At 34.5% G+C, this 25,687-nt stretch overlaps 1 protein-coding gene across 2 annotated transcripts in view; it reads left to right on the top strand.

Moving 5' to 3' along the window:
- The window catches only part of LOC129219217 (tRNA (cytosine(38)-C(5))-methyltransferase-like), an 80,812-nt gene that overhangs the window by 3,414 nt on the left and 51,711 nt on the right, over positions 1–25,687 (top strand). For both annotated transcript variants that reach the window (XM_054853540.1, XM_054853542.1), the window contains 2 exons: positions 19,530–19,668; positions 21,549–21,735. In XM_054853540.1, coding sequence (XP_054709515.1) covers positions 19,560–19,668; positions 21,549–21,735 — 296 coding nt within the window. In that variant the 5' untranslated portion in view covers positions 19,530–19,559. The remainder of the gene's footprint in view (positions 1–19,529; positions 19,669–21,548; positions 21,736–25,687) is intronic.

Below are 25,687 nucleotides of genomic sequence, written 5' to 3'. Positions count from 1 at the left end.
GAGGCATTTGCTAAACGCAGTGGTTGCGGCACCGACCGTCGGAGCTGGATTCGGCATCCGACCTAGAAACTTGCGCATGCGCAAATCTGACACTTTCAACGGATTGACACGCCTCCTTCGCTTCGCGTGGCGCGGCGGTTCCAGCTAGCGACGTCACTAGTTCCAACTACTTCCGACCATGTGCGTGCGTGCTTGGTTCGTGTAAAAATGGCTAGCATCATGGAACGCGGTGCGAGTTTCAAATCGTACATTGAATATTCGAAAACTGTTTAAAAGAGTTCAAAATGAATAGCTCTACGGATTTCCTCCCTAGAATTTCGAGCTCGAGGGCATGAGTCAGAGTTCGGAAAAGAATTCCTGCCGTGTTATACGACCGGCGGTGACACACATCGGTTAGTCGCCGTAAATCTACCTTAAATCTTATTAAATTATCGCTAAATATAGTATTTCACTGGAAATTCATATTAAGTCTCATATTATACATCCGACCTCCATAGAATTTCACAAGGTCTATTTGAATCATGTCCGACCCAAAGCAGCGGCACTCGAGGACATGGGTCGGAGATGGTCGATGTATCGCATCGAATAATTGAATTATGATTAAAGCATAATTACAGATCGTGTATGCCGTTTTAATATCTATATTAATTCCAGAACTATCATTTCGCTCGGCGTATATATATCTTAATTTGCGTAGTCGGCCATATATTACTCGTCCGACCGCTTAGAATGTCATTGGGAATGAAATCTTAATTTGTGTGGTCGGCCATACATATTTCGTCCGACCGCTCAGCATGGTCACTGGGAAAGTATCTTAATTTGTGGTGGTCTGCCATACATAATTCGTCCGATCGCTTCGACTCATTGGGAAAGAATCTTAATTTGTGTGGTCGGCCATACATATTTCGTCCGACCGCTCAGCATGATCATTGGGAAAGTATCTTAATTTGTGTGGTCTGCCATACATAATTCGTCCGACCGCTTAGACTCATTGGGAAAGAATCTTAATTTGTGTGGTCGGCCATACATATTTCGTCCGACCGCTTAGCATGGTCATTGGGAAAGTATCTTAATTTGTGTGGTCGGCCATACATAATTCGTCCGACCGCATAGAATATCATTGGTCGGCTGTTGAAATTAGATCCCGCCCATCGTAACGCCCCCTTGGTCGGGTTCATAAAACAATCCCGACCCCAAGGCAGTAATTTCTACTCTGCGCATGCGCAGAAGGAGGTCGGTACTTCATTGCATTTCCGGCGGTCGGTGCCGCAACCACTGCCTTTGCTAAATACTTGTCTTGAAGAAATAAGAGAGAATACAGTTGATAAAGATCATACAGGGCTAATTGAAAAATGTAGTCAACATAAAAGAATTTGATGAGTTTTAAATTTTTTACGCGCCAAGAGCACTGAAAACGAAATATTTAGATAATTGACCAACTTTGTGAAATGATTAAAATTTTGTTAGATTCAATCATGACTGATAGGAGTAATAATTTTGAACTGCATTTGTTGAAAACTAGACAAATGTTACTTTACGTTTTCCCCACGAATCACACTAATTACGTTCGTGTTGTGACTCTTTATTTACAAGATATGATAAAACTACCTTTAAAATTTGTGAATGATATGAAGAGAGGAATGCTGTTCGTCAAATGAACGGAAAGTAAATTTGATGCAGTAAATCCCGATTTAGCATTAGAGCAGTCTCAGAATCGATCTTAGCAGTGACTGGAGGTTTGATTGGTTATTACAAAAAATGAAGATGCTATGCAGAGATGGCTACTTCTTTGTCCATTTAAAAAACAGCATACACAAACCTTTTTCTTCATATATCGGAATACAAGCAGCCTCCACAAGTGACATTAATTACCATAATGAAAGGACGGAATCCAGGACCAATAAAGACGAAAAAGATATTCATCGTCAAATATTTTATTGCTTGCAATCCCTATAATGATATCCAGGACCGTCGTCATAGGGGGGGGGTGTCTCACCCTCTCAGCGATTACATCCAGTCGGCAAAATCAGTTTCAGTCTGCATTTTCAATGTTTCGTAATTTCAAAGCTTTAATTGACGGGAATTAAAAAAAAAAGTTAGCATATTCATGCAAAGTTATACATCTAACCTTTTGATACTTTGCGTAAGAGAAAATAATGAATGGGATCTCCGTTTACATTCATTTTTATTTTGCTCACACTATGCCGATTGCTTAGTTTGCGACAGCTCATTTTGCCGAGACAATAAGCGTCCACTCAGAAAATTCAGCTAGAGTCGGCATTTTTGCTTTTTACGTTGTTTCTGTATTCTAAATCTTTGAGTAAAGTAGTATGTAGCTTGACCATGAGCACATTTTCACCTTTTAGAGTGTATCCTGTGATCACCGACGATTATTCATCTGAAAAACATCCCCGACTGCTAATTGTACAATTTACCGACATTTACTTGAACAAATATTATTTTGCCGCCACTGTATCCACAGGGTTCGTACGCCCTTGAAAAACCTTGAAAAGTGCTTGAAAAAAAAAAAGTTCATTTTCAAGTGCTTGAAAACCTGGAAAAAGTTTTAAAACCTTGAAAAAGTTTCTTATTGCTTAAATTCTCTCAAAAATCATCGGATTGTGCGTACAAGTTTTAAAAAGTATTTAACCAATGCAATTTTCTGAACCAGTGTTCAATATGCAACATCGTGAAAAATTGCTTTCATGTTTGGGATTTCAATCCTTTTGCATCTTGTAAATATTTTGATGTTTTTTACAACCGAAAGATATTTTGACATATGGTACCTTAGATTACATCATTTTTTGTTTTATTTCATTAATTAACAAAGGAATTAATTTGGAAACCATGACAGCATTGAACTTACTCGGATTTCGCGGAAAATTGTTCTTGTGTTAGAAATTTCAATCTTTTTGCATCTTGCAAATATTTAAATATTTTGGCTAATCAAATGTTATTTTCACATATGCTGCCTTAGATTAGTATTTTTTTGTTCAAATTTAATAATAATAATTAAAAAAAATTTTTTATGGGAAACATGCCAACGTTGAGCGAACTCAGACTTCGCGAAAAATTGCTTCTCGTGTTTGAAATTTCAATCTTTTTGCATCTTGCAAATATTTAAATATATTGACCAATCGGATGTTATTTTCACATATGCTACCTTACATTAGCATAATTTATGTTTAATTTTAGTTCAATATAAATTTATTTTATGGGAAACATGACAACATTGAACTTAATTCGCGAACATTTGCTTCCCTTGTTTGAGATTTCAATCCTTTTGCATATTGTAAATATTTTTATATTTTTGTCAACTAGAAGTTATTTTAACACATGCTACATCAGATTAGCTTATTTTATTTTTTTATTTTAATAACTAAAGAATTAATTACTTTGGTCTTGTTTATGCTTAGTTATTTTTGCAATTTTGAATTTAATTATCTTTAGCTAATTTTCGGTTATAACATGTTTTTGAAAAAATTTAAATTTAAGCAATTGAGCACCTAACAAATTAACTTAGTTTGTATTTAAAATATAAAGTTGAATAACATAATTTTATAATGTTGAATTTATAAGTACATGTGTTTTCTTTATGTCTGCTAAAATAATTAAGGTGTGTAACAGGGGCTGGTTGTGTTATGATTATTCACTGGAAATCCAGTAGTGTTCGTTATGCTTTTACCTCCCTATATTTTCAATTTTCCCCTTTACTTCAAATGTTCAAAATTGCTACTTTAGTAAGGTTGTGGGTACTTGGAACAGCTTACCGAAAGTGGCTGTAATCAGCAAAGAGGTAAATAGCTTAAGGAGGGACATTGATCTTCATTTGGGTCTAATAAATTGAATAGGACCAGCCTAGCTAGGCCCAGTGCTTGTTGCTGGTTATCAACAGATACTAGGCCTGGTACTTCTACGTAGAATATTTTGACTGAATAAACTTTTTTTACATAAGAATTGAATTGTATGCATATCAAAAGTTATTGTTGTCCCATATGCATCTTCAAGTAATAGGGGTGTCATAATATATGTCAACTTCTTGTGAATCTTTTCAGTTTCGAAATATAGTGCTATGAATCTGAAGTTGCACATTTAATTAACTTTTACAGGTTATTCAGTGAAAGCTGAATAGGCTCAAGTTTACATTCAGAGTATTTATCACTTCTTAAGCAGCTTTTGTATATTTTAAGTTGCGGAAACTGGACTGTGAACTTTCATAAACTTTTCTTAGTTACTAATTTTTACTCGAGGATAGTTGAAATGCCTTATTGGCTGAACAACTAATACATACATACGAAAATTAATTTGCATACTTATGAATGATTTGCGAACCTCTAATGTTTTAGAACTTAACAGTGCAACCTGAAAATACTTTCTGGGTGGTGTTTTTGTCCTAACCGCCCTTATATAGTAATAAACCAACGCATTAATATTAGAAATAAATATTGAAACTGGGGGGGGGGGTGACTTCAAAAACTCCTCTCTGGCAATGCCATTGAACTTTTGGTTTCTTCTCATAAAAGTTAAAACACTCAAACACTCGTGAAAGGTTTTTCTTTTTTAACATTAATTTGCCGATTCTAGAAAATATACATCTTTAAATGTGAAGATTGCAAAATTAAACCTCCTGGAATCTGCTTTTGTTTATGACCAAAGTTTTCAGACATTTTCTGAAAAACTTTTGACATAGTAGATCTTTCATCAAAGTGTCTGTTGTTGTAGATAAAGCAATTTTGTTTTCCTATACTTCTTTGTATTATTGCCTTATTTCTATTTGTGTGTGTTTGTGTGTAGTAAATGAAATCTGCATACAATATTTTTAGTACAAATTCATGATATTGCCTTGAAAAGAATTTTTTTTGCCTTGAAAAGTACTTGAAAAGTGCTTGAATTTTTTTCTCCCTGAAGGGTATGAACCCTGATCCAGGGGTACACCAAAATGAATTTTTTGGGGAAAATTCTCAATTTTCCGAATGATATGCAATGCACACATGAAAGGTACATTCAGTAATGTAAAAATGCAATCATGTCTTGAAATTTGCCGAATCATCAGACAAACTTTGCTGAGTAAGGACTTTTATGGAAGCTCTGGGGATCTCCCAATGGGCGCTCCTTCCTGTACTCAGTCGGCAATTTCAGCTACAATCAGCAATTTTTACTTATAGAGTTAATTCTGAATTCACTATATCTTTGATAAAATTTAAATGGAAGTGTGCACATATTTACATTTTCTCCTTTTAACAAACTTACAATGCTAAGCATGAGTTATAATGAGTGTTTATTCGGTAAATTTTAGAGAAAATTTAATCTTTAAAACATATTATTTAGAAATATCCGATAATCTGTATCACACATTAAGATTACCTGTGAGCAGCCGAGAAGTACGATTCAAATATTTTTTCAAAATAGTTATTCAATTATTATAAAGAAACCCACGGAAAGTCTCAATTTAAAAACACTAAATTAATAAAAAAGATAGCTTTGGGCAGAGTCGGCAGTTGACGCATTTATAAAATTGAATCATCAATAAAAAAAATCCACAGCAAAGTGGGAGAAATGGAAGAAATGAATGCATGGGGCTCTGAAATGATAGAAAAATTAAAATAGAGAGAAAGAGATTTTATTACAATACAAAGTCACATTGGTGCATAGTTTGTTTGATTTTGAAACCAACTTTCTGAATGCACATTCAGCACCATTTCCCTTTTTTCTAGGCTGACAAGTAAAAACCAAAATAGTATTCTACTCGCAGGGGTTATCCCTATTTGTCGACCACACAAGTGTATTGTGTAACTAAAGCAAGACATTTGTCCGCCAATTGTAGCACTCAGAAATGTCGTCGTGGAGACGGTGCGGCGTAGCCACGTAGGGGCTAGGGGGTGAGATTAGAAACGTTGGACCTTCAGGGTTTTTCTGTTAAAAACTTTTCTCTGGAAGTTGGAGCTCGAGGGAAAATTAGAGAAGAGCTGTTGATGTGTGCTTAGGACGGAGGACGGTCTGTCCGGGTCCGGACCGCTGCTGTGTGAACTTTATGCCTGAAGAAGGAAGAACAAGGTTATTCATTATTCGCGTTTGGAGCTTTGATGAGATACACGTGACATGGAGTTTGGCAGAAGACTTGAGACTTGGGTGACTATCCTACATAGAGTTATTTTATTCATTATGCATTGCACAAAAAAAAAAAAAGAAAGACTAGTTAAAAATTCGAACTTTATTCGCATGTGAACGAGCAATAATTCTTATTGTGGCAAGTAAGGAAAAATCTGAAAAAGCATTTGACTTAAATTAGAGAAAAAAAACGCATATTGAAATGCAGCAGAAAAGGCAAGATTATTTTAACATTATATTTTTAAAAAGCATTGTTTTAAGCTTCCCCCCCCCCTCAGTGTTCGCGCTCAATTATCCGTAACCTGGGTCCCAGGGACCCATTAATAAAATAGATTTGGGTCCTTTGGTGGAAAAAATGAGTCCCTTAAATTTTAAACAGAAAATCTTGGTGTGTAAATGAATAATATAAAAATATTTATACTTGGGGGGGGGGAGGCATGAAATAAAATAAATTGGTTATTTTTGCCCTAAGTTTTTGTGATTTTATCATTGTAAAATTATTTTCAAATAATACACTTGCAAGACTTAATTATGTGAGAAACTATTTGGTCAGTTACAATGAGATTAACTCAAAATTTACTTTAAAAATGGGTTTTACCATAAAATATAAAACAAGTGCCTCTGATTGATCAAGCAAAAAGCACTCCCTTAACCTTTGTTTTCCTGGAAATTTTTCTTAGCGAAAAAAGCAAACAGACCCCCCCCCCCCTTCCCAATTATCATTGGCAATTAGATAATAATAATAAATCGCAAGCGAATGAACCCGACGCAAAAATCGCGATCGCAAAAACAAAACATTTTCTCATATGAGTGTGAAAATTGCTCATTTGCAATCTTAAATCAGTATATTTGACTTTATTTTGACTCGTTCAAAATATCTGTTTTGGTTTTTGTTCTATTTTTAAAATCGCGCCATTTTGAAAATGACGCGATCGATTAATACCCGACTTTTGCAAGTCCAATTAAAAATAACCCATCAGAAAGAGATGAATTATTAGAAAAAGAACAAGGTTAAAGTGCTTTTGTATAAAATTCAAGCATTCATAAGCAATTTAACAAGAAAAATGTAAAGTTCCGAACTCTTTGTGTTTAGCGCGATCTGGAAAATGTTCGCCATTTTTTTTCTCCCCTCTTTTTATTGGGGTTGCGAAGTGATGATTTTCAAAAGTAATTCTGGTTACATGAATGCCAAATTGCAATGTTTTTACTGTACAATTGTCTTGTATTAATCCTGAAGATTGCATTGAAAACCTCTCTTATTTTTAGTCTTCATTTCTGTTTTTAGGAATTTCCTCAAGATAAAAGTTGAGGGAAAGCTTATTCTTAGAATACAGTACAATGGGCTACTTGTGAACTTGCTCCCTGAGCTCTGCCCAGGAGGTCACTGTAAGCTCCAGTCTTATCACTAAAATTCCATTGACTGGTCCACAATTGGGGTGTGTTTGAATAGCTGATAAACAGATAGGGTCATTTTAGTCCCTTTTCTGTTGATTCTCCTGGTCATTTTGAAGCTTAAAAGCATTTACTAAATAGATCTTTAGCATTTTCTCCCTTTTTTTTTTTCTGGTTCTTATCTTTTGGGTTTTCTGGGTCCCTGGGACCCGATTTTTCGCGGAAGTTGCGTCCCTTTCCCGCGAATTTGCGTAAAAAACCCGCTATAGCGCGTAAACGCTAACCCTGCCCCTTTTTTTATAGATATATCTTCCGTTAAATATTGAAAAATAAAAGAGTTCTAAGTAGGTTGTTGGGATGAAAAATTGGGTATAAAAGGTTTCAAAAAGCAAACGAAAAAGAAAGGAAAAGTGCTAACTAAATAAACATGTTTGCACCATAAAACTGAAGGAGCATAGATTTGAAAAATTCCAAAAAAAAAGAAAAGAAAATGGAAAAAATTGCAGTTACTGTCATTTACCCTCCCACAGTAGAACGGTCATGGGCAAAAAATTTCATGAAAATAAAAAAATTTGCAGTTACTGCCGTTTGCCTGCCCACGAGAGAAAGATTTCGTTCTTCCATGTGCAGGTAAAGAGCAGTAAGTGCATTCTGCCAATTACCTGCAAAATGTAGAGACAAAAGCAGTTACTGCCGTTTACCAGACCACGGGAGAAAGTTTTCGTTCTTCCGTGGGCAGGTAAAGAGCATTATGTACATACTGCCGACTTCCCGCAAAATGTTGCTAATAAAGCAGTTACTGCTAATTAACACTGATAAAAAATGCTTTTTTTCTGCGGCAACCAAATAAAAGTGTTTGTACCATAAAACTATAGTAATAAAGATTTCAAAAATGTAAAAAAATGAAAATCGAAAAATCTGCAGTTACTGCCGTTTACCTGCACACAGCAGTATTGCCCTAAGTACTAATGGCATTTTCAGTTAAAATGAAGGAAACATGTGTAGATTTTAAAGTTTTATCAGAAAAAATGTAGTACAGCATAAACTGTGGTACAGTGACAAACACAGAGGGGGTGCAAAGAAGCCCCCCCTCAAGATTTTGACTAGAATGAAACTTTTTTGTTTAATTTTTTTATGGAACTTACATCCTGGATTATATAACCACTTGAAAGTACCTAAAATATGCACTAAAACTAAAAAGATTTGAAGCGCTATTTTTTTTTTTACTTAAGTTGAAAATGTTACACCTAGTGATGTGGATTGGGTAAATACCCAGGGGGTAGGTAAATATTTTTTGGGTATTTACTTATATTTTACCCAAGGTCTGGGTAAATACCCAAAAACTGGGTATTTTACAAAAAAAATGCAAAAAGTGAATGAATTTTTTTTAAAAATCTAAATATGAAATAGTTGGTAAAACTGATACATACATATGGTATTACACAATTTATAATATTTTTTATTGAAAGACTTGATGAAGTTATGAAAGAAACACATCGTGAAACAAAGAATCTTTCTTTTCAATGTCATAATTGTAGAAGTATAAGCAGTTCAACGATGAACTTCAGAATTTCAAAATCACAATCTATGTTAGTCATATCCAAAATGAAAAAAAAAAAAGGAAGCATGAGGGATGTTTTGAAGAATAAACTGATAAGTTATTAAGACTGATGTTATTTATTTATTTTATTGCTGTTTAAGTGATAACGTGGCAAGTATAGAAACAGTTTTCACATTAATAAGCAAAAAAAAACAAAATATAGTTTTCTGTTGATTTGTTCATTTGCATTTGCTCCCCGGTACTTCATGATGAAGATTTATTCAAACTATTTCCAATACACGCAGTTATTGATGTAGGGTGGGACGGTAATTTTTTTTTTTTTTTGGTGGGGGGGGGGGGTATTCATCCGAGGGAAGGGTAAATCCCCTAGTAATTGCGCATTTTGCAAAAAAAAATTTGTGTGGTGTCAAAAGGTGATGGTTTTCTTTTTAAAACATAAACCATAAAATGAAAGATAAAAAAGATACAAATTTATGTATTATATTTTTTTTATTAAAGGCTTAATGAAATCTTATCAAAAAGAGAAAAAAACTGTCAGAATGAACTATTCTAAAACTTAAATAGGATGTTTGCTTTTTTTTTGTAACCAGTTAAGCATTTTACTTTTTGTAGAATGACTTTTTATATCTGAAATTTGGCTAGCATCGTTGAGTAGGCATATCCATCACATTTAATGTGAATATCATATTAGATTGCTAAGTTGTTTCACACAGTAATTCTTTAAATATATGTGATCAAAATACGACTTTTGGGCAAAAATTTATTGTTTTGTATATGGTTGGTTACATATACATAGTGGAATACAAACAGAAAAGTATTTTAGTTGAATATAAATTTTTGAAATAAATACCGGGTAAATACCCATTTTGGGTATTTACCCAGGTATATACCCTGGGTATTTACCCCTAAAAATAAATACCCGGGTATTTTACATCACTAGTTACACCTGAATATAAAATGTTTGGCCTCTTTTTTTTTTCTTTTGAACTGTGTTATTAAAGCGATAAATGTATATGTATTATAATTAATTTGATTGAAATAATTGAAAATGAAAAAAAAAAAGTAAATTTTAGCTTCTTACTCAAGTTTTAAAGAGTGCTCAATGACCCCTTCATTTAACATTTGCCACAGTATAGAAAAAGCTACAAGTTTAGAAATATAAAACTTCCCCAGCTGTTTTTTTTTTTTTTTTGGAAATAATCATTTTAATGCAATGTATATGCATATTACTACTGTATATTATAATATGTAGCATTGTTTTTTCAGTTCAAAGCATTTTTTAAACCATCCTTCCCATACATATTAAGTTTGGGGGAGGCGGTTGAGCACCCGCTTTCAGTTGAAATTGGAAGCTAAAAGTCTTCCAGTAGGTTGATATCCACAAATCTAAAAATATTGAGGGGTGTCTCGTTATCTAACAGAAACTTTCTTTTTACATGTATTTTTGAACCACCTGGGGAGGGGGCATTTCCACGAAGTGGTGGTTAGTTAGTTATTTATTTTTTTAATAGTTATGTTCGACTTAACAGTTTGCGCCAGTCAATTTAATTTAAAAAAATCTTAATGTAAAATGGACATGCGTACAGAAAAATTCTACGTAGATTATTACAAACTTTAGACATCGTGATAAATAAAATCCATAACAAAAAGTAATAAAAAAGTATGGAATACTAAAAAGCGAATTAAAAAAACAATAATGGTAATAAAGAAAAAAGAAAATGAATAAAAACTTCACAGAAAAAAAAGAGAAAAATAATAAGAAAAACAAGTAGACACAGAAAAAAAGAAGATAAACAAATGTGCGAATGCCCGCCGCAACCACTGAAAGGGGTTTGTTTACTGTGTCTGCGCGGAATCGGCTGTTAAAGAACCCTCCCATTCGCAAAATTTTCTCTACTACTCCAATCACGGACCTTCAAGTGACCTGTGCTCCTGAAAAAGCTTCATGAGACATCCGCAACTATCCCCGCTAGCCCGCGGGGAAATTTCCAAATTCTCACCCACATCTGCCTGAAAGCGGAAAAATCATGTAAAAATACGGGGGTCGTCTCCACGCTACATTTGCCGTAAAACATATTTTACTTTAAAAAAGGGGGACCCTAATACAGTCGACGCTCGATATAACGACCATATCCGTCCTAGAGAAAAAGGTCTTTATAATGAGTGGTCGTTATAAGAGGTAGAAGTTAAAAAACATATATACATGCATCACGCATGTTACGTTGCTCCAATAAAGTGTGCATTTTTTTCAAAGATTCCAGTTAAATTCCTAAAGTATTTTTTATCATAGACATTTTTTAAAAAATAATGGGTGAAAAATATTATGACAGATTTTAAAGTAGAAAATATGGGAAAAAACTGATTACATACTTAAAAATCATTTACTTAAAAACCTTACTTAAAAATCATTTATTTTCTGAAGATAAAATCAGAAACACTTGTTTGCCTTTTTAACACACATGATTTTTGCAAAACACAATTTTCCATTTCAGTTACAGATGATAAGTAGTGTGCCTTTGATAGAACATTTAAAAGTCCCTTGAACATTCGAAACTTTTCACACTAGAAACTTTGGTCTCAATTCCTTCTTCATCTGATCATGATACATCAATTTATTTTTGTGCACAGTATTGAGAAATAGTTCATCTTCTGACAGATACTCGACACATTCTAAATCAGAATCGATGCTAGCATAATTGTTTTAGTTTAACACTTCATCCAATTTCATTTTCTTAAAAACATTTTACAGCATTTCATCTTCTTCATCGAAATTTTAATCTTGGATTGCCTGACTTCAGCAAGTTGCTTTTGCATTTTAGCAGTAGATTCCAATTCCTTTTGCTTTTCAAAATCAACATGATTCTTGATGGTCTTTTCTGAGGCTTCATTCCATGCTGCTTCAGAGAGATGCAAAACTGTAAAGATCTTAAAAACCATGTGATCAAACACCAAACTAACATAAAATGTGTCAAACCCTTTTACTTCGGAATCCTGAAATTTCACTTTATTCCCCCTTTATTTTTTCTGTGCTGTTTTGAGTAGTAATCCCCCTCCACTCCCTCCCCCTCTCAAAGTTGGATTGAACACTGAAGACTACATGCAGCTGTCCGTAAACAATAATCAAGGTCATTTCAAGCTACAACTTTGCTTTATTGGAAAAAGCACCGGAAATAGTGTCCGCTGAATTCGGTCGTTGTATTGGATTACAAGATACAGAACGGTCGTTATGCCGAAAGCAAATTAACATTAAGTTCATAGGGACAAAGTTCGGGCCTTTACCACTGGTCGTTATAATGGAATGGTCGTTATAATGAGCGTCGACTGTACTTAAATTTTATTTTTCCATCATGTCAGTGTGTGTGTGTGGGGGGGGGGATCTATACAGACTCATTCTATATTAAAAACTCGTTTTTTGCTGGTGATTGCATCACGTATCACACTAACACAAATAAATTCAATAAAATTGGTTGAGACAAAGGAAAACTTTAAAATCCGGACATTTTGTCCAGCCTGCTCAGAAAACTGGACGTTATGTCCTAGCTGTCCAAAAATGTGGACGTTCTGTCCTTGGACCTTTTGTTCGTCGGACATTATGTCTGTTGGACGTTATGTCTGCTGGACATTATGTCCGTCGGACGTTCTGTCCCTTGGACGTTTCGGACCTGGACGTTATGTCCGTGGACGTTTTGTCCGGATCCCAAAATTACCAAACCAAAGGCGGCTGAATACCTTTCAAACATTTTCTTAACCAAGAGATAAAAGAAAATAGCCAAAGCGTTATGGAATTACATAACAAGTTTCAATTAAAAGAAAAAAGGATAGATAAATAAACATGATAGCATCCTAGGGACCACCATTACAAAAGTAAGAAAGATGTTTAAATAGAGGAAAAGATTCAAAATCTTGTCAAGAAAAGTCACACCAGTAACGCAGTAACTCTAATGAGTGTTCAGCAGTACAAAATTAACGTAAAATGAAAGTTATCAAGATATTCAATATTACTGATATTTTAATAAAGTGAAAAAAGTTAACTTAGGTATCACTGAAAAATACCACCTGTATTCCAAATGTTAAACGTTTAACCCTACCTCAATCTAAAATATGAAAGCTTTAAATTATCTTAGTCTGTAAGTCCAAAATGTTAACATATTGTTTTAAGGTTGCATAATTTTGTACTTTGAACAATTAAAACATTAGAGTGATAATTGAAAATTTCTTCGTGAAAAACTAAAACTGCTAAAATGTTATTGAAAAAGAAAATCTGGGGGGGTCTTCCACCTTTTTTTCTTTTAATAAATAAAATGATTTAGGGAAGTAGCTTAGGAGGGAGGGACGGAGGAATCTCAGAACCTAACCAGTTCTTTTTGTCTTCTGGTAATGAAATGTAGTCTAAGTTGCGTTTCTAGAAAATTACTGCAAGCAGGCCCTATGACATCAATGAAGATCGTATGAAACTTCGTTTTTTGGCATTCAATTTCAAAAGGTTGGCGGGAGGGAGCCTCTGAACTTGGTTTACCACAGATGGCTTACAATCCCATTTTCAAGGCCTCAATTTTCAAAACATTTCGAGAGAAATCACTTCAAATCACCTTTTCTTAACATCACCAATAGTCTTTTAATGTTTAAAACTGTATGCTTAGACTAAAATTCAAAAAACGTTTGGGGAAACACTCTGATCCTCCTTTCTCAAATCCTGTGGCGTAGCCAAGATTCTAATTCGGAAGAGGCCCAGGTTCTTAGGTTCTTACATCAAAGAGATTATCACATTAATTATTTTTCATTGAATCACTAAATAGGTTTCATTATAGATTATGCTAATTATTTATATCTGCTAGATATTAATTAATAGTTAGTAGTTTAATACACCAATACACTCCTATTTGTTAGTCTGGGTATTTTTAAATATGATAAATAACCTCAAAATTTATGCATGAGTAATATGATTAAAATATATTCTTAACTAGGGGACAGAAATGCTGAAATGTTTTCTCCTTCAGTATTTCTGAATACGGTGTTCGGGAGCTGTCCTGCTAAAAACATTGTAAAGGCTATGTTTGGCTTCGTCAGATGAGGGAGAGGAGTGGAAGGTCTTACCGAAAATTGTTTGAAATTTAAGCTTCGAAAACCCCTTTTTTGAAAACATTACAGAACTGCTTGGGAATCGGGGGCTCGCCCCCGAAGATCTTCTGAAATTAAAAGCCAAAAAACAAGGTTTTAGGCCGTCTTTGATCTCCAAGAAGGGTTATGCACTCTTTTAGATCTGCGATTGGACACCAGACTTGAATTTTCCAAGCGTTTCGGGGCTCCTCGGCCGCTCTCCCTGGGCCTCTCCCCTGACTACGCCACTACCCAAATCCATCAAAGTTGTCTCTACAGAATTTCTTTCTTTTTTTCCAAGACCTACGCTCTTAAAATTTTTCCTGGGGGCAGCCCCAAACATCATCGCAGAAGGCGTAAAAATAAGTTTTTCGAACTTCATTCTCAAAAAATTTTTGGGGAGCGTCTATGAACCCCACTCTTTCCCACAACACTAAAAACATGTCATTCCCCTCTCCTTTCCTTAATATCACTAACGGTAGTCTATGATTGCCTTTCTGGAACTTTAATTTCACAAAATTGTCCAGGGAGTGCCCCTGAGCCTCAGTGGGACCAAACATGACTTACAATCGCCTTTTTAAGTCTTCAGTTTCCAAAAATTCCCCGAGCCTGCTCTCCCCTAACATCGTCAAAGTTTGTCTAAAGTTTCATTTTAGAATCTTCAGGGGCAGAAACCCCGGAACACCGCTATTTCTTGCCAGCACTATTAGCACGATATAATTAGCACGAATCATTTTGCAAACTCTCTTTCTCCTCATACAAGCGATTCTTCTGATTTGTTTGCTTAAAATCCCTATTTGTGCGCCATGGAAATGTTCAACCAGAATCAAGGTAATCAAAAATACCAAAACGGATGATTACCATCAGGGTTTTTCCCCCAAAATTTATATACAACATAATTAATTCACCATTATATTACAAAACTTATTGAGTAGAAAATGTTCTTATGTGTTAAATATTATATGGATAAAGTGTTTTTTTTTTTTCGAATTTCCTCAGGCTGTCTTATTTAAAATTCCTTGTAATTCCTCATTGCAGTTCTCTCCAGCTAATCTGCCACTGTCCACTGGAGATCTGTAAATACCTACCCTCAGTGCCGGATCTAGAGGGAGGGGGAGATGGGGTTTTGCCCCAGGCGGCGACTTCTAGGGGATGGCAAATTCACACTATTTTTATGTTTTTTTCTTTGAAACTCTATTTTAAAACTTGATGGAAGATGGATAGGGGTGGCAGTTTCAAGATTTGCTCCGCCTCGGGAAAAAATGTAGATCCGGCACTGCTTACCCTCTCCCCTAAAGTCCTTAAATGGCCTAAAACTGAGTTTTTAAAACTTTATTTCGAAAAACTACCGGGGGAGGGCCCCCGAACCCCCCACCCATTTCCATCGCGTCAGTAAAGATGGCATAAAATCTTTCTTTTTAGAAATTTTTACGGAAGAACTTCCAAAACCACCCTTTCTAGAAAAAAGCCCAAAATTGACTCCAAAAAGATAATGAGAATGAACCCGCGATCCTCTTGCTTCTTATAAACCAAAGCATAAAGTCACGTTTTTAGTATGCCAATTCTGGAATTTTTCCGGAGGACAGCAGTCTATGAAATTAATGCATCCCCTTAGCATCACTGAAGCTTGTCTACAATTGCATGTTCCAGACTTCAATGTGTAACGAATTCTGGTCAGAGGCCCTGAATTTATATATATATATATATATATATGCACATAAAATGTGCGTGCGTATGTTTCCGTCGAGTCGGCAAAATGTTAGGAGTCAGTCGGCAAAATCAGTTTCAACACCCCCCCAAATGAATGTACCTGGCGATGGCCCTGATGATATCGAAAATTGTGTGCTCCGAAATATTTACACCGGTGAACTTGCTGATGAATCTTCTTCTCAATGTTATTGTAGAAAATGGAGAGATTGCATTAAGTATGTACGAAAAAGAGCGATTTGTTTTAAAAAGTAAAAGTTATCCGACCCTATTAAAAAAATTAAATTTGACAACTTGGTGACTACATATGAAAAAGGAAAAAACAACTACGTGTAATAAAATGTTACAAGATGCAACAGATATAAAACATTCATGTTGGCTAATCAACGAGGATTTGACACACAAATTTTAGTAGCTCATGAAATTTTGGACTACTGCAAGAATAGAATTTTTATGGAAATTTTATAGAAAATCTCCAAAATCGGAACTCTCTCTTGAAATTGAAAGTAATTTTAAGTGCGGTGCAAGCACGCTGATGGAGATTTTCAATTAACAAAATTCTAATATTTTTATTGTTGATAGTATGGCACTTGTTCACCGAATTCCATTAAAAAATTCAACACGTTTGACGACTTTTCTGAGGCATTCTTCTAAAGAATCCTTGATTTTTTCTTGCAGCCTAATGTAAAACCAGTGGACATAGTATTTGACAGGTATCATGATCTTTCGATCAAATGTTAATGTCAGCTTTATGGAGTAAGGGTCAAAAAGTTAAGAATGTTATAATTTCAAGTGATAATACAAAAATCCCAAGCAATTGCAATAATTTCTTTTCCAGCACTAAAAATAAGTTATAGCTTGTTCAATTTATCTGTACTGCTGCTTTGAGATATGTACAAATAAATCAAGATTGCAAGTTATATATGTGGAGGATTTGATGATTCATCAAAATGTTTTAAATTGCAAGGCTCTTTATTTTTTGAAGTACCTGAACTAAATTCCAATCACTTAGAAGCCGATTGTAGAATGTTTTGTCATGTATTTCACGCTGCAAAAACCATAACTACCCATATTATAATTATTAGCGCTGATACAAATGTTTTCATCTTGGGAATTGATTTTTGGAATAAGCTAGCACGTCTTGGTTGTTTAGATCTATGGTTTAACGGTTCATACAAGAAGAAATTCATTTCAGGATGTCATTTGGCAGCTCAATCAGTAGGCGAAAACATTTGTCATATTCTGCCAGCATTACACTTTCTAAGTGCCTGTGATTCAACCAGCAGATTAGGTTCTGAAAAACAAGGTTTAAAAGTTATATCGCCCGATTTTGTACAAAAAGCTCTACGACAGTTAGGGTATCTCTTAGTGTCGAACAATTAACTGAACTAAACTGTTTGCACTTACCTTTTCTCAAAAAAAAAAAAAACTGCTGGTGAGCTTTGGCATAAATTAATTACCCAAAATATCGGTTTCCGTTTAATTTATCAAAAATAATTTGCACATCAGATGCTTTACATTTACATTTATTAAGAGCTTCAGCACAAACACATGTTTGGATAAATGCTGACCAAACACTACTACAGCCTACTGATTATATCTTATTTGGCTACGAAAGAAGAAATGGTAAATTGTACCCACGGCAAGTGACGAAGCGACCATTTCCAGAATTTTTGATTCAGCCCTGTAAATGTTCATCCAACTGTCAAACAAAGGCTTGTTCTTGTAAAAAATTACAATTAAATTATATTTCGCTTTGCAAATGCATCAATAAAGATTGTCATTATAAAAAGATTGATTTTTATATTTTGCTTTTGAAGAGCTATGTAAAAATTTGATTTTTGGTATTAAGTAATTTTTTTTCAACAAAAATTATTCTTTTAATTTTTAATTATTTTTGTTTTATTTTAAATTACCTAGCTTTAAATATCTTAAATTTTAAGAAACAATGGGGTATTGTAGCTAGGACAATCATTAAAATGGTTCAGATGAGTTTGCTCAATTCATTTACTTAGTACCTATGAGAGCGGGGTATAAAAAATTAATGGACCCTTAAGCCACCTGGCAACATCCAGAATCGTAATCTGCAAGCTTTTCAGAGTTCAAAACAATTTACAGAATGCGGTCCTCACATTTTGCATACTCAACTCCCTTTAGTGCCTGCACTATCTACCAAAAATCATTGCTCCCTGTCATCCATTTACGTTACCAAAAAAAAAAATTCCTAAATTGCAATTTTTGGTGGAGGTTTTAGAGTTTTTTCAAAAACCGTCTTTTTTTCAGACCACCGTCATTTATTGTAAAATCTGTGCTGGAGCTTTCGTTTAGCGAAAGAAAAAGCAAACATTTGGCGTACTATAGCTATGTTATTTTGCTAGCATAATTTAAAATTGTTATTTATGTAACAATAAAAATGCTTTTTCAGAAAATTTGTTCCGGGCGAACGAGGGCCGGATAAACGAGATTCTACTGTAATTTCAAAAACATAATACATTTTATATACCCTCAATGAACATAATTTCTAAAAAAGTTCCCCTCCCAAATCCAGTCTGGATCCCAATAGAGGAATTGCATGAAATAGACTGTTTTTTATCCATAACTTTTTTCTAGTTAACAAATATCGTCAAGCAAAGTAATGGGACCTAAGTTGAACCATCAACTATCCATTAAAAATATAATGATCAAAATCAGCTCACTAGGTAAGATGCTGTGAGTGAACAAACAAAATAAACGAAAAAAAAATGCACAAAATAGACTTTTTTACCCATAACTTTTTTTCTAATGAACAAACATCATCAAACAAAGTAATGGGATCTAAGTTGAACCATCCCCTATCCATTAAAAAAAGAATCATCAAAATTGGTTCACTAGGTGAGACACAGTAAGTGGACAAAAAAAAAAAAAAAAACATAAATACGGTATGAACTGATAACTACTTTCTTTTTGAAGTCGGTTAAAAAAGTTAATAATCTATTATTCTATAAAGATAAAGTTACTCTAGACAACTTCTTAATTTTCCACACAAATCAATTCGACTGCAAAAGTGCTTAAATATTATTTATGGATGATTTTGCCTTGAATTATTTGTAAACTAAAAGTTGAGCTATATCCAGAGGTGCAGTAGATTTCTTAGATTTGATTTAGTAAGATAGAATAGGTATATTTATGGCAGATTGGCAAAGATAATCAATAATAAAGGTATCCTTTTCTTAGTGAGGCAATGGCCATACTGTGTTTACTTGTTCCATTTTCCAAGTTGAAGTATATAAGAAGCAGTTTTACACTTTCTTTGGTGAATCCAGAGAATCTGGTGACTCTCCCCAGAAAATTTCTTGTTATTGAAGTTTTAAAAATGCAATTTGAGTTTGCATGTAGTAATCATAAGGATTTCAGTCCAGATGCTGTTTATGAAAATGAAGTCAATTTTTAGCAATTATTGGAAGAAAGAGTTTTGGGAGTCTCCTCAGGAAAATGCTGATTTTTTTTTTTTTTTTTTTTTGACTATCTTTGGATGTTAAGGGAGTGGTAAAGAATCGGGGGCTCTTTCGGGGAATTTAAGGCAATCTTTGATGTTGTTAGGGGTATGCTCTAACGTCACCAAAATAGAAGGAAATATTTGGTGTATTTTATTGCATTTTGTTAAAGGTAAACATATTACTTGCAGGAAACTAACAGCTTGAAAAAGTTGCAGGCTATGAATGATCATGGGAGCAATATTTGTCCAAAAGGCAATACATCACAGAAAGTCTTTAAGGTATTGGAGCTGTACAGTGGTATTGGTGGAATGCGGTATGCTTTAAAAGGTATTTTTGATTTTTTTTATCTTCTATATTCCTGAAATGCTTGCTTGGTTTGAAATTTATGACAGTATTCCCACAGTCCTTGGAAATCTTTCAAAACTCCTTAACTTTTATTTTGCCAAGTACTAGGGGCCCTAGAAAAGTACTTGTTTTCAATGTGTTCTTGGAAATTATTAAAAGTACTGACTTTTCTAATGAATACTGGAAAATAAGTGAAAAGCTAATCCTTTTTTCTTACTTGTTGACTTTTAGTGTTACATAAAATTGTTAAAAAAAAAAAATACTTTAGTGTGGCTCTTTAAAATGAACTTTTAAAATTTTAATACAGGGTTTTTTAATGCATACCTTCCAATTTTGGTTTTCGCCCTAAAGTTAGGCTTGCCAGACGGCTCGGTTTGAGTGGGGCAGTCCCGGTTTTCAAACAAAATCTTTTTTTTTCTAGCTGGGTTCACTTCAAGTCCCGGAAAGATAAATTTGGTTACAGATGACCAAACGCTCAAAAAAAAAAAAAAAAACTGGGAAGGATTATCTGGAATAATTACTTTGTCATGAAACATTGATTTGAAAAATTAGTATTGGTTAGATGGTGACGATTTTTTACAACAAGATTAGTACCAGAAAAGAGTTTCTAAAAAAAGTCCTTGCCAATGAAAAATATAGGTAAATATTGTTCGAATTTTTTTATTCCTCGTTCAAAGTGTTTCTCCTCACTAAAATAACTTGTAAATATTAACATGCAAGAAGTTAAATTTATCTGTGTCTGTCATTTCTTAATAACTTTGTTTTAGATTTATAATTCATAACCATTTACTCATAGCATTGAGAATGAACTGCCGTGTAAAATACTATAAAAGACAGGCAGGGGTGTAAAACCAATGACATGGGAGGGGTGGGGGGCATTCAGGTGTCCCGGTTGAGCATTTCAGAAATTTGGCAAGCCTACCTAAAATAAGACTTCTATGAAAATTTCAGGCCTTTAAAAGGAATTTTAGGGGTTACTACCAAGCTTTAAAATAAAAAAAAAAAAAAAAAAAAATCCAAAATTTGTACAAATTTTCATTAAACTGATAAAAGTCAGTTCTAAATACTGAATACTGGAAGGTTAAATTTTTCATTTTATTATGTCAGCTCATATTTAGCTATATGTAAATTGGAATTTTTATGGTCATTAGCTCAGAGTGCAGTGATCTCTGCCCCCTGAACAAATTACTGGATTAAAATCACTTAGATTAAAATTAAAAGAATAGTTATTTTCAGTTTTTTTTCTACTTACCCACCAAAAAATAAAAAATGTGGTTGAATAGTCCCTAAATGTGAAAAACTTACGTTGAATTGCTTCTCATTTAGGCACATTGACCTTACATCATCCGAAGTTTCCTCTTACTCCAGGAGTAGGTGTACATAAATTCCAGCTATATACTGTTACACACAACCAAATTGAAGTTGTGCTTTTAGTATTATGGGGGGGGGGGGGAGTGAATTGTTATTTCTTGCAAATGTTAAGAATATAGTCCTTTTCTTTAATTTTAAGGTCTTTCTAGTGTCTTATTTCACTGGTGGTAGCTCCATAAAAAGTAGTCTGTTGATTAATTCTGACAAGCTAAGCACGGATATTGTTTCTGCACTTCTTTAACGAAATTGAATTATTGTCACCAGGCAGGTGGTTCTTTGTAATTCCTTTAACTTAAATGGAAAGTTCTATGGTCATTTCAGAATGAGAAATACTTTAAAATTTTTTCTTAAAAAGTGGCATTTGAGTTAAATACATGGAAGCATAAAACTTTGAAAAGCGAGCTCTCAGTTTGAGCTCATCTGCAGATACCACTTAGAACAGCAGTGTTTTGATCTAAAGAATTATTACACTTTTAATGTTTCATTTACAGTTGCTGAAATTCCTTTTGAAATTGTTGCTGCTGTGGACATAAACCCCATTGTTAATGAAATCTACCGTTATAATTTTGGAGAAGATAAGCATCTACAGCGAAATGTTCAGTCATTAACTGTAACCGAAATTGAAAGTATGAAAGTGGATTTATTGACGATGAGTCCACCCTGCCAACCTTTTACAAGGTAAATCTTTTATACTGCAAAAATTCTCCTTAATGATAACTTAGAAGTATACCTTTGAAACTTAACCAACATAATCTGTTTACAAAATCCTCCTCTAAAGGTAGCTTAAGTTAATAATTTTATTGATATTTGATCATAAATATTTTTGAATTATAAGTATTTTTGTAAAAACAAAGTCAAGATTTTGATGCCTTTGCTATGCTATAGTTTCTTAGTTTGCTTTGCAGTAATTTCCAGAAGAGGCACCACAACATTTATGTGTTTAAAAGAAAAATTTTCTTGAGTGCTGGGTTTCTACTGATGTGGCACTTACGATCAACTTTTTTTTGTTACTGCTTTATTTTTAGTCTATAACTCTTTTACTCAACAAGAAGGAAATAGACAATGACATGTTCTGTTATGTAAATTGAACCGCTTGTTTTATGCCATAAAAGTCTTTTACAGTTGATGATCATTTCTGCAATTTCAAGTGGCTCTATCCCATAGACCAATTTGAATAACAGAATGAAATTCACAGATTGTGAGCATTATATGTAGAAGTCTTTCCTTGGGGAATTTCATATGAATGCCACTTCCCTATTTGAAGGTACATCTGTCAAAAATTGTAACTTTTGACAATGTTCAGACTTTGAATGGTTATAATTTAAAAATTGATTGAAAAAAGATTTGAAAAAAGGTTTTTTTGAAGAACTTTTTTCCTTTCATTGGATAATCATTTTCAAAAACTTGTATTTTGCTTGCTATTTCACCTTGTTTTAAAAAGCATTCCGAATTTTTTTTCCATTGTTATATCCATAAATTTACATGACATGACCAGAAAAACTTCTCAGATTTCAGTAGTTTTAGACCTTTTTGCACACCTCTATTAATTAAGGAAATACAGTGAAACTTCGTTAATTCGATCTTCAATAAGACAAAGTGAATATTTATTCCTGTCCAACTGAAAGGAGAAGTAAAATTTTATTTGATAGTCAGATATTGATAAGTCAAATTTTATTTCATGACTGTCATCAAAGTTTCCTTGCTAATGTAACCCTATACCTCAAAATCTTGTTTTTTTTTTTTTCTTTCTCTCCAAAATGTACGAACAAAAATTAATAAACTAGCATGGCGCCATTGCATTGCACCACATCAAAAGGCATCAAGACAAAATGGATCTAATAAATCTCTAAAACTGGTTATGAGCACATAATTTGGCAAGTTTTTTTTTTTTTTTTTTTTTTTTTTTGTTTTAAGTTACTGTTCACTTCATTTCGGTAGAAAACAAAGCTTGCACATTGCACATAGGGGAACCAATCCTCTGTTACACTGCAACTCGCAAATGGGATGCAAAAAATTACTGTGTGTGGGGTGGGGGGGGGTGGGCATATTCAGGATTATGGAATGATTCCATTTTTGTGTACCAGAAAAAAAAGCTATTTTCGGGATGTTGCAGCATTTTACAAAACTGCTGGTCTTTCCAAATCTCTCTTTCTATAATAACGAATATTGTGGTGTCATTTCACATACACTTGAATGTTTGGGATAGAATATTAAAATAGGTGAAAAGAAAATTTATAATTTTAAGTTTATAAGCTGCCAAGAGAAAGTTGAATTAATGTTAAAAGTCGATTGCTGTGTTGTGAAGAAAAAGAAAATTGCATTGCAGTTTGGTGTGCCTCCAATTAATTTAGAAATGCCCAGAAAAAAAAAGTTTATATTGACAGTGCAAGAAAAAAATATGCTGCATTAGATGTATTGCTTGTTTTTATAGAATCCTGTCTGAATGTTCTCGACTCCCTCTTAGATGCTTCAAAAGAATCCGAGGACTATTTGATGAAAAAACAAATCTCTGCTCAAAGTAATGTTCGATAACAGATTTTTTTTAAAGACTATTTCCATGTGTGACTTGCACCACATTTGTAAAAATTTTAAACACTGTATGTGGTTGATTTAAAAAAAAAAAACAAACAATTTTTAAAATATTATCTGCTTTTGGTTTACTAGACACATGTACTATTTTTATCAGGGCATAAAGTCTGTTCATATATTTTACTTTAATATTTACAAAAGGAATTGCCATGATGTGACTTACACTACAGCAAAGGAAGTCGTTATTTGGCTATCATTTCAACTTATGTTTTCTTCCTCATATATTGTCTAAAAAAAATTCTATTAATGAAGTTATATAGCGAAGATTTTGACCATCAATAGATGAAAACAAAAAGATTCTAGATTGTGTAATTTTTTTTAATGAATACGCTCCTGTTTGTGAATATTGCAGCACCACGAAGGACTTACGCGAGTGAGCTGAAAATTGCAGGAAATGTAAAGTAGGGCATGACATGTAAATGATTAGAATTGCAGACCGGTAGCGCATGCGTATGCTGAACAGCGCCCTCTGAATGGCGGATCAAACCGAATATAAATACACGACTGTAGCGAGGCGTGTATGATTATCGGTGGTTATATGCTAGAGTAAACGTTAAGTGAACCTTTACTATGCCTCTTTGACGAAAGAAAGCGAAATTTGAGCAAATTTCGGAGTTTGAACGGGGCAGAATCGTGAGCCTTCGTGAAGCTGTTTGTTTTATCGTGCAGTAGCCGCTTGTGTGCAGCATAACAGTTGCGCAATCATGTGTGTTTGGAAGCAGTGGACGGACAAGGGTCCGACAGCTCGAAAATCCGGGAGTAGACCCCGAAATGTGACGTCAGCTCGCGATGACAGACACCTGGTACGTATGGCGCACAGCTTCTTCTAGAAAATTGGCAGCACAGTGGTCAACAGCTACAGGTGTTTCATTGTGTGCTTCATCAATTCGAAGACGTCTGCTGCAGCGTGGGGTGCGCGCAAGGATTATTTTATATAAGATTCCTCTCACGCAAAACCATCGTCACTGCGGCTACAATGGGCCAATGTGCATAGGAGCTGGCGTGCTGATTGGCAGCAGGTCATTTTTTCTGATGAATCCCGCTTCAATTTGTGTCACCATAATGGCCGAATTTGTGTCAGGTGCTATGCCGGTGAACGGCACATTCCGCAGTGCATTATCGAACGCCACAGTAGACAAACACCCAGAGTTATGGTCTGGGGTGCCATAGCACATCATGGCCGATCACAATTGCTATGAATTGTGTACAATTTGAACAGTACCCGATACATAAATGAAGTTTTACAGCCCCAAGCTATTCCTTTCCTGCAAAGATTGCCAGGGGCTGTATTCCAGCAGAATAATGCCCGCCCACATGTCGCCAGGACTGTCAAATCCTACCTTGATTCGCAGCAGGTCCAGCATGATGGCTGGCCACAAGTGATTTGGGCTGCAATCAACTAATTTATGCTCTAATAAAAAATAGATAAGTCTGACCATTTTATCGCATACTGTAATGTACTTTTTAACGAAACTCCAGTAAGACTTGGAAAATGCCAGTGACTAGAGCAGCAATGATAAATGTCGCGCAATGTTATTTGTTTTGAGCAATCATGCCTTAAATTATTGAGACAATGATCTCTCGATGGTCTAAGGCAGGGGTGCCTACCTGGGGGGGGGGGTCATGACGCAGACTGCACCATTCAAATTTTTAGAGGTGGGGAGGGGGTTGAGAGTTATTTGTTTTCTCATTTTTGGGGGAGGGAGACTCTGGCTTTGGGGGGGGGAATCTCTGCAATATTGAGAGGGGGTGCACCCTAGACCTTTTGGGGAGAGGGCACCCCTGTCTGAGGCATCCGCACCAGACCATAACCCTCCTTTATCAGATGAAAAAAAACTTGAAACTGTATTTTGGGGACTTATGCATCGAAAATTTGTCCCAGCCTCCTATCTGTGCCCTAAAATTGGTATACGGTAAAATAAAAGGAAATATAATCTTTTTGATGACATCGAAATGATTTTCGTTCTAGTTTTGTAATAATTCAATTCAGGTGTCAAATATTAAATATCCATAAATTTTTCACAAAGAGCCTGCATTCCTC

This window comes from Uloborus diversus, chromosome 3 (assembly GCF_026930045.1).
Source record: "Uloborus diversus isolate 005 chromosome 3, Udiv.v.3.1, whole genome shotgun sequence".
In the NCBI taxonomy this organism is placed as follows: Eukaryota; Metazoa; Arthropoda; class Arachnida; order Araneae; family Uloboridae; genus Uloborus; species Uloborus diversus.
This window is presented reverse-complemented; position numbering and strand designations above follow the sequence as displayed.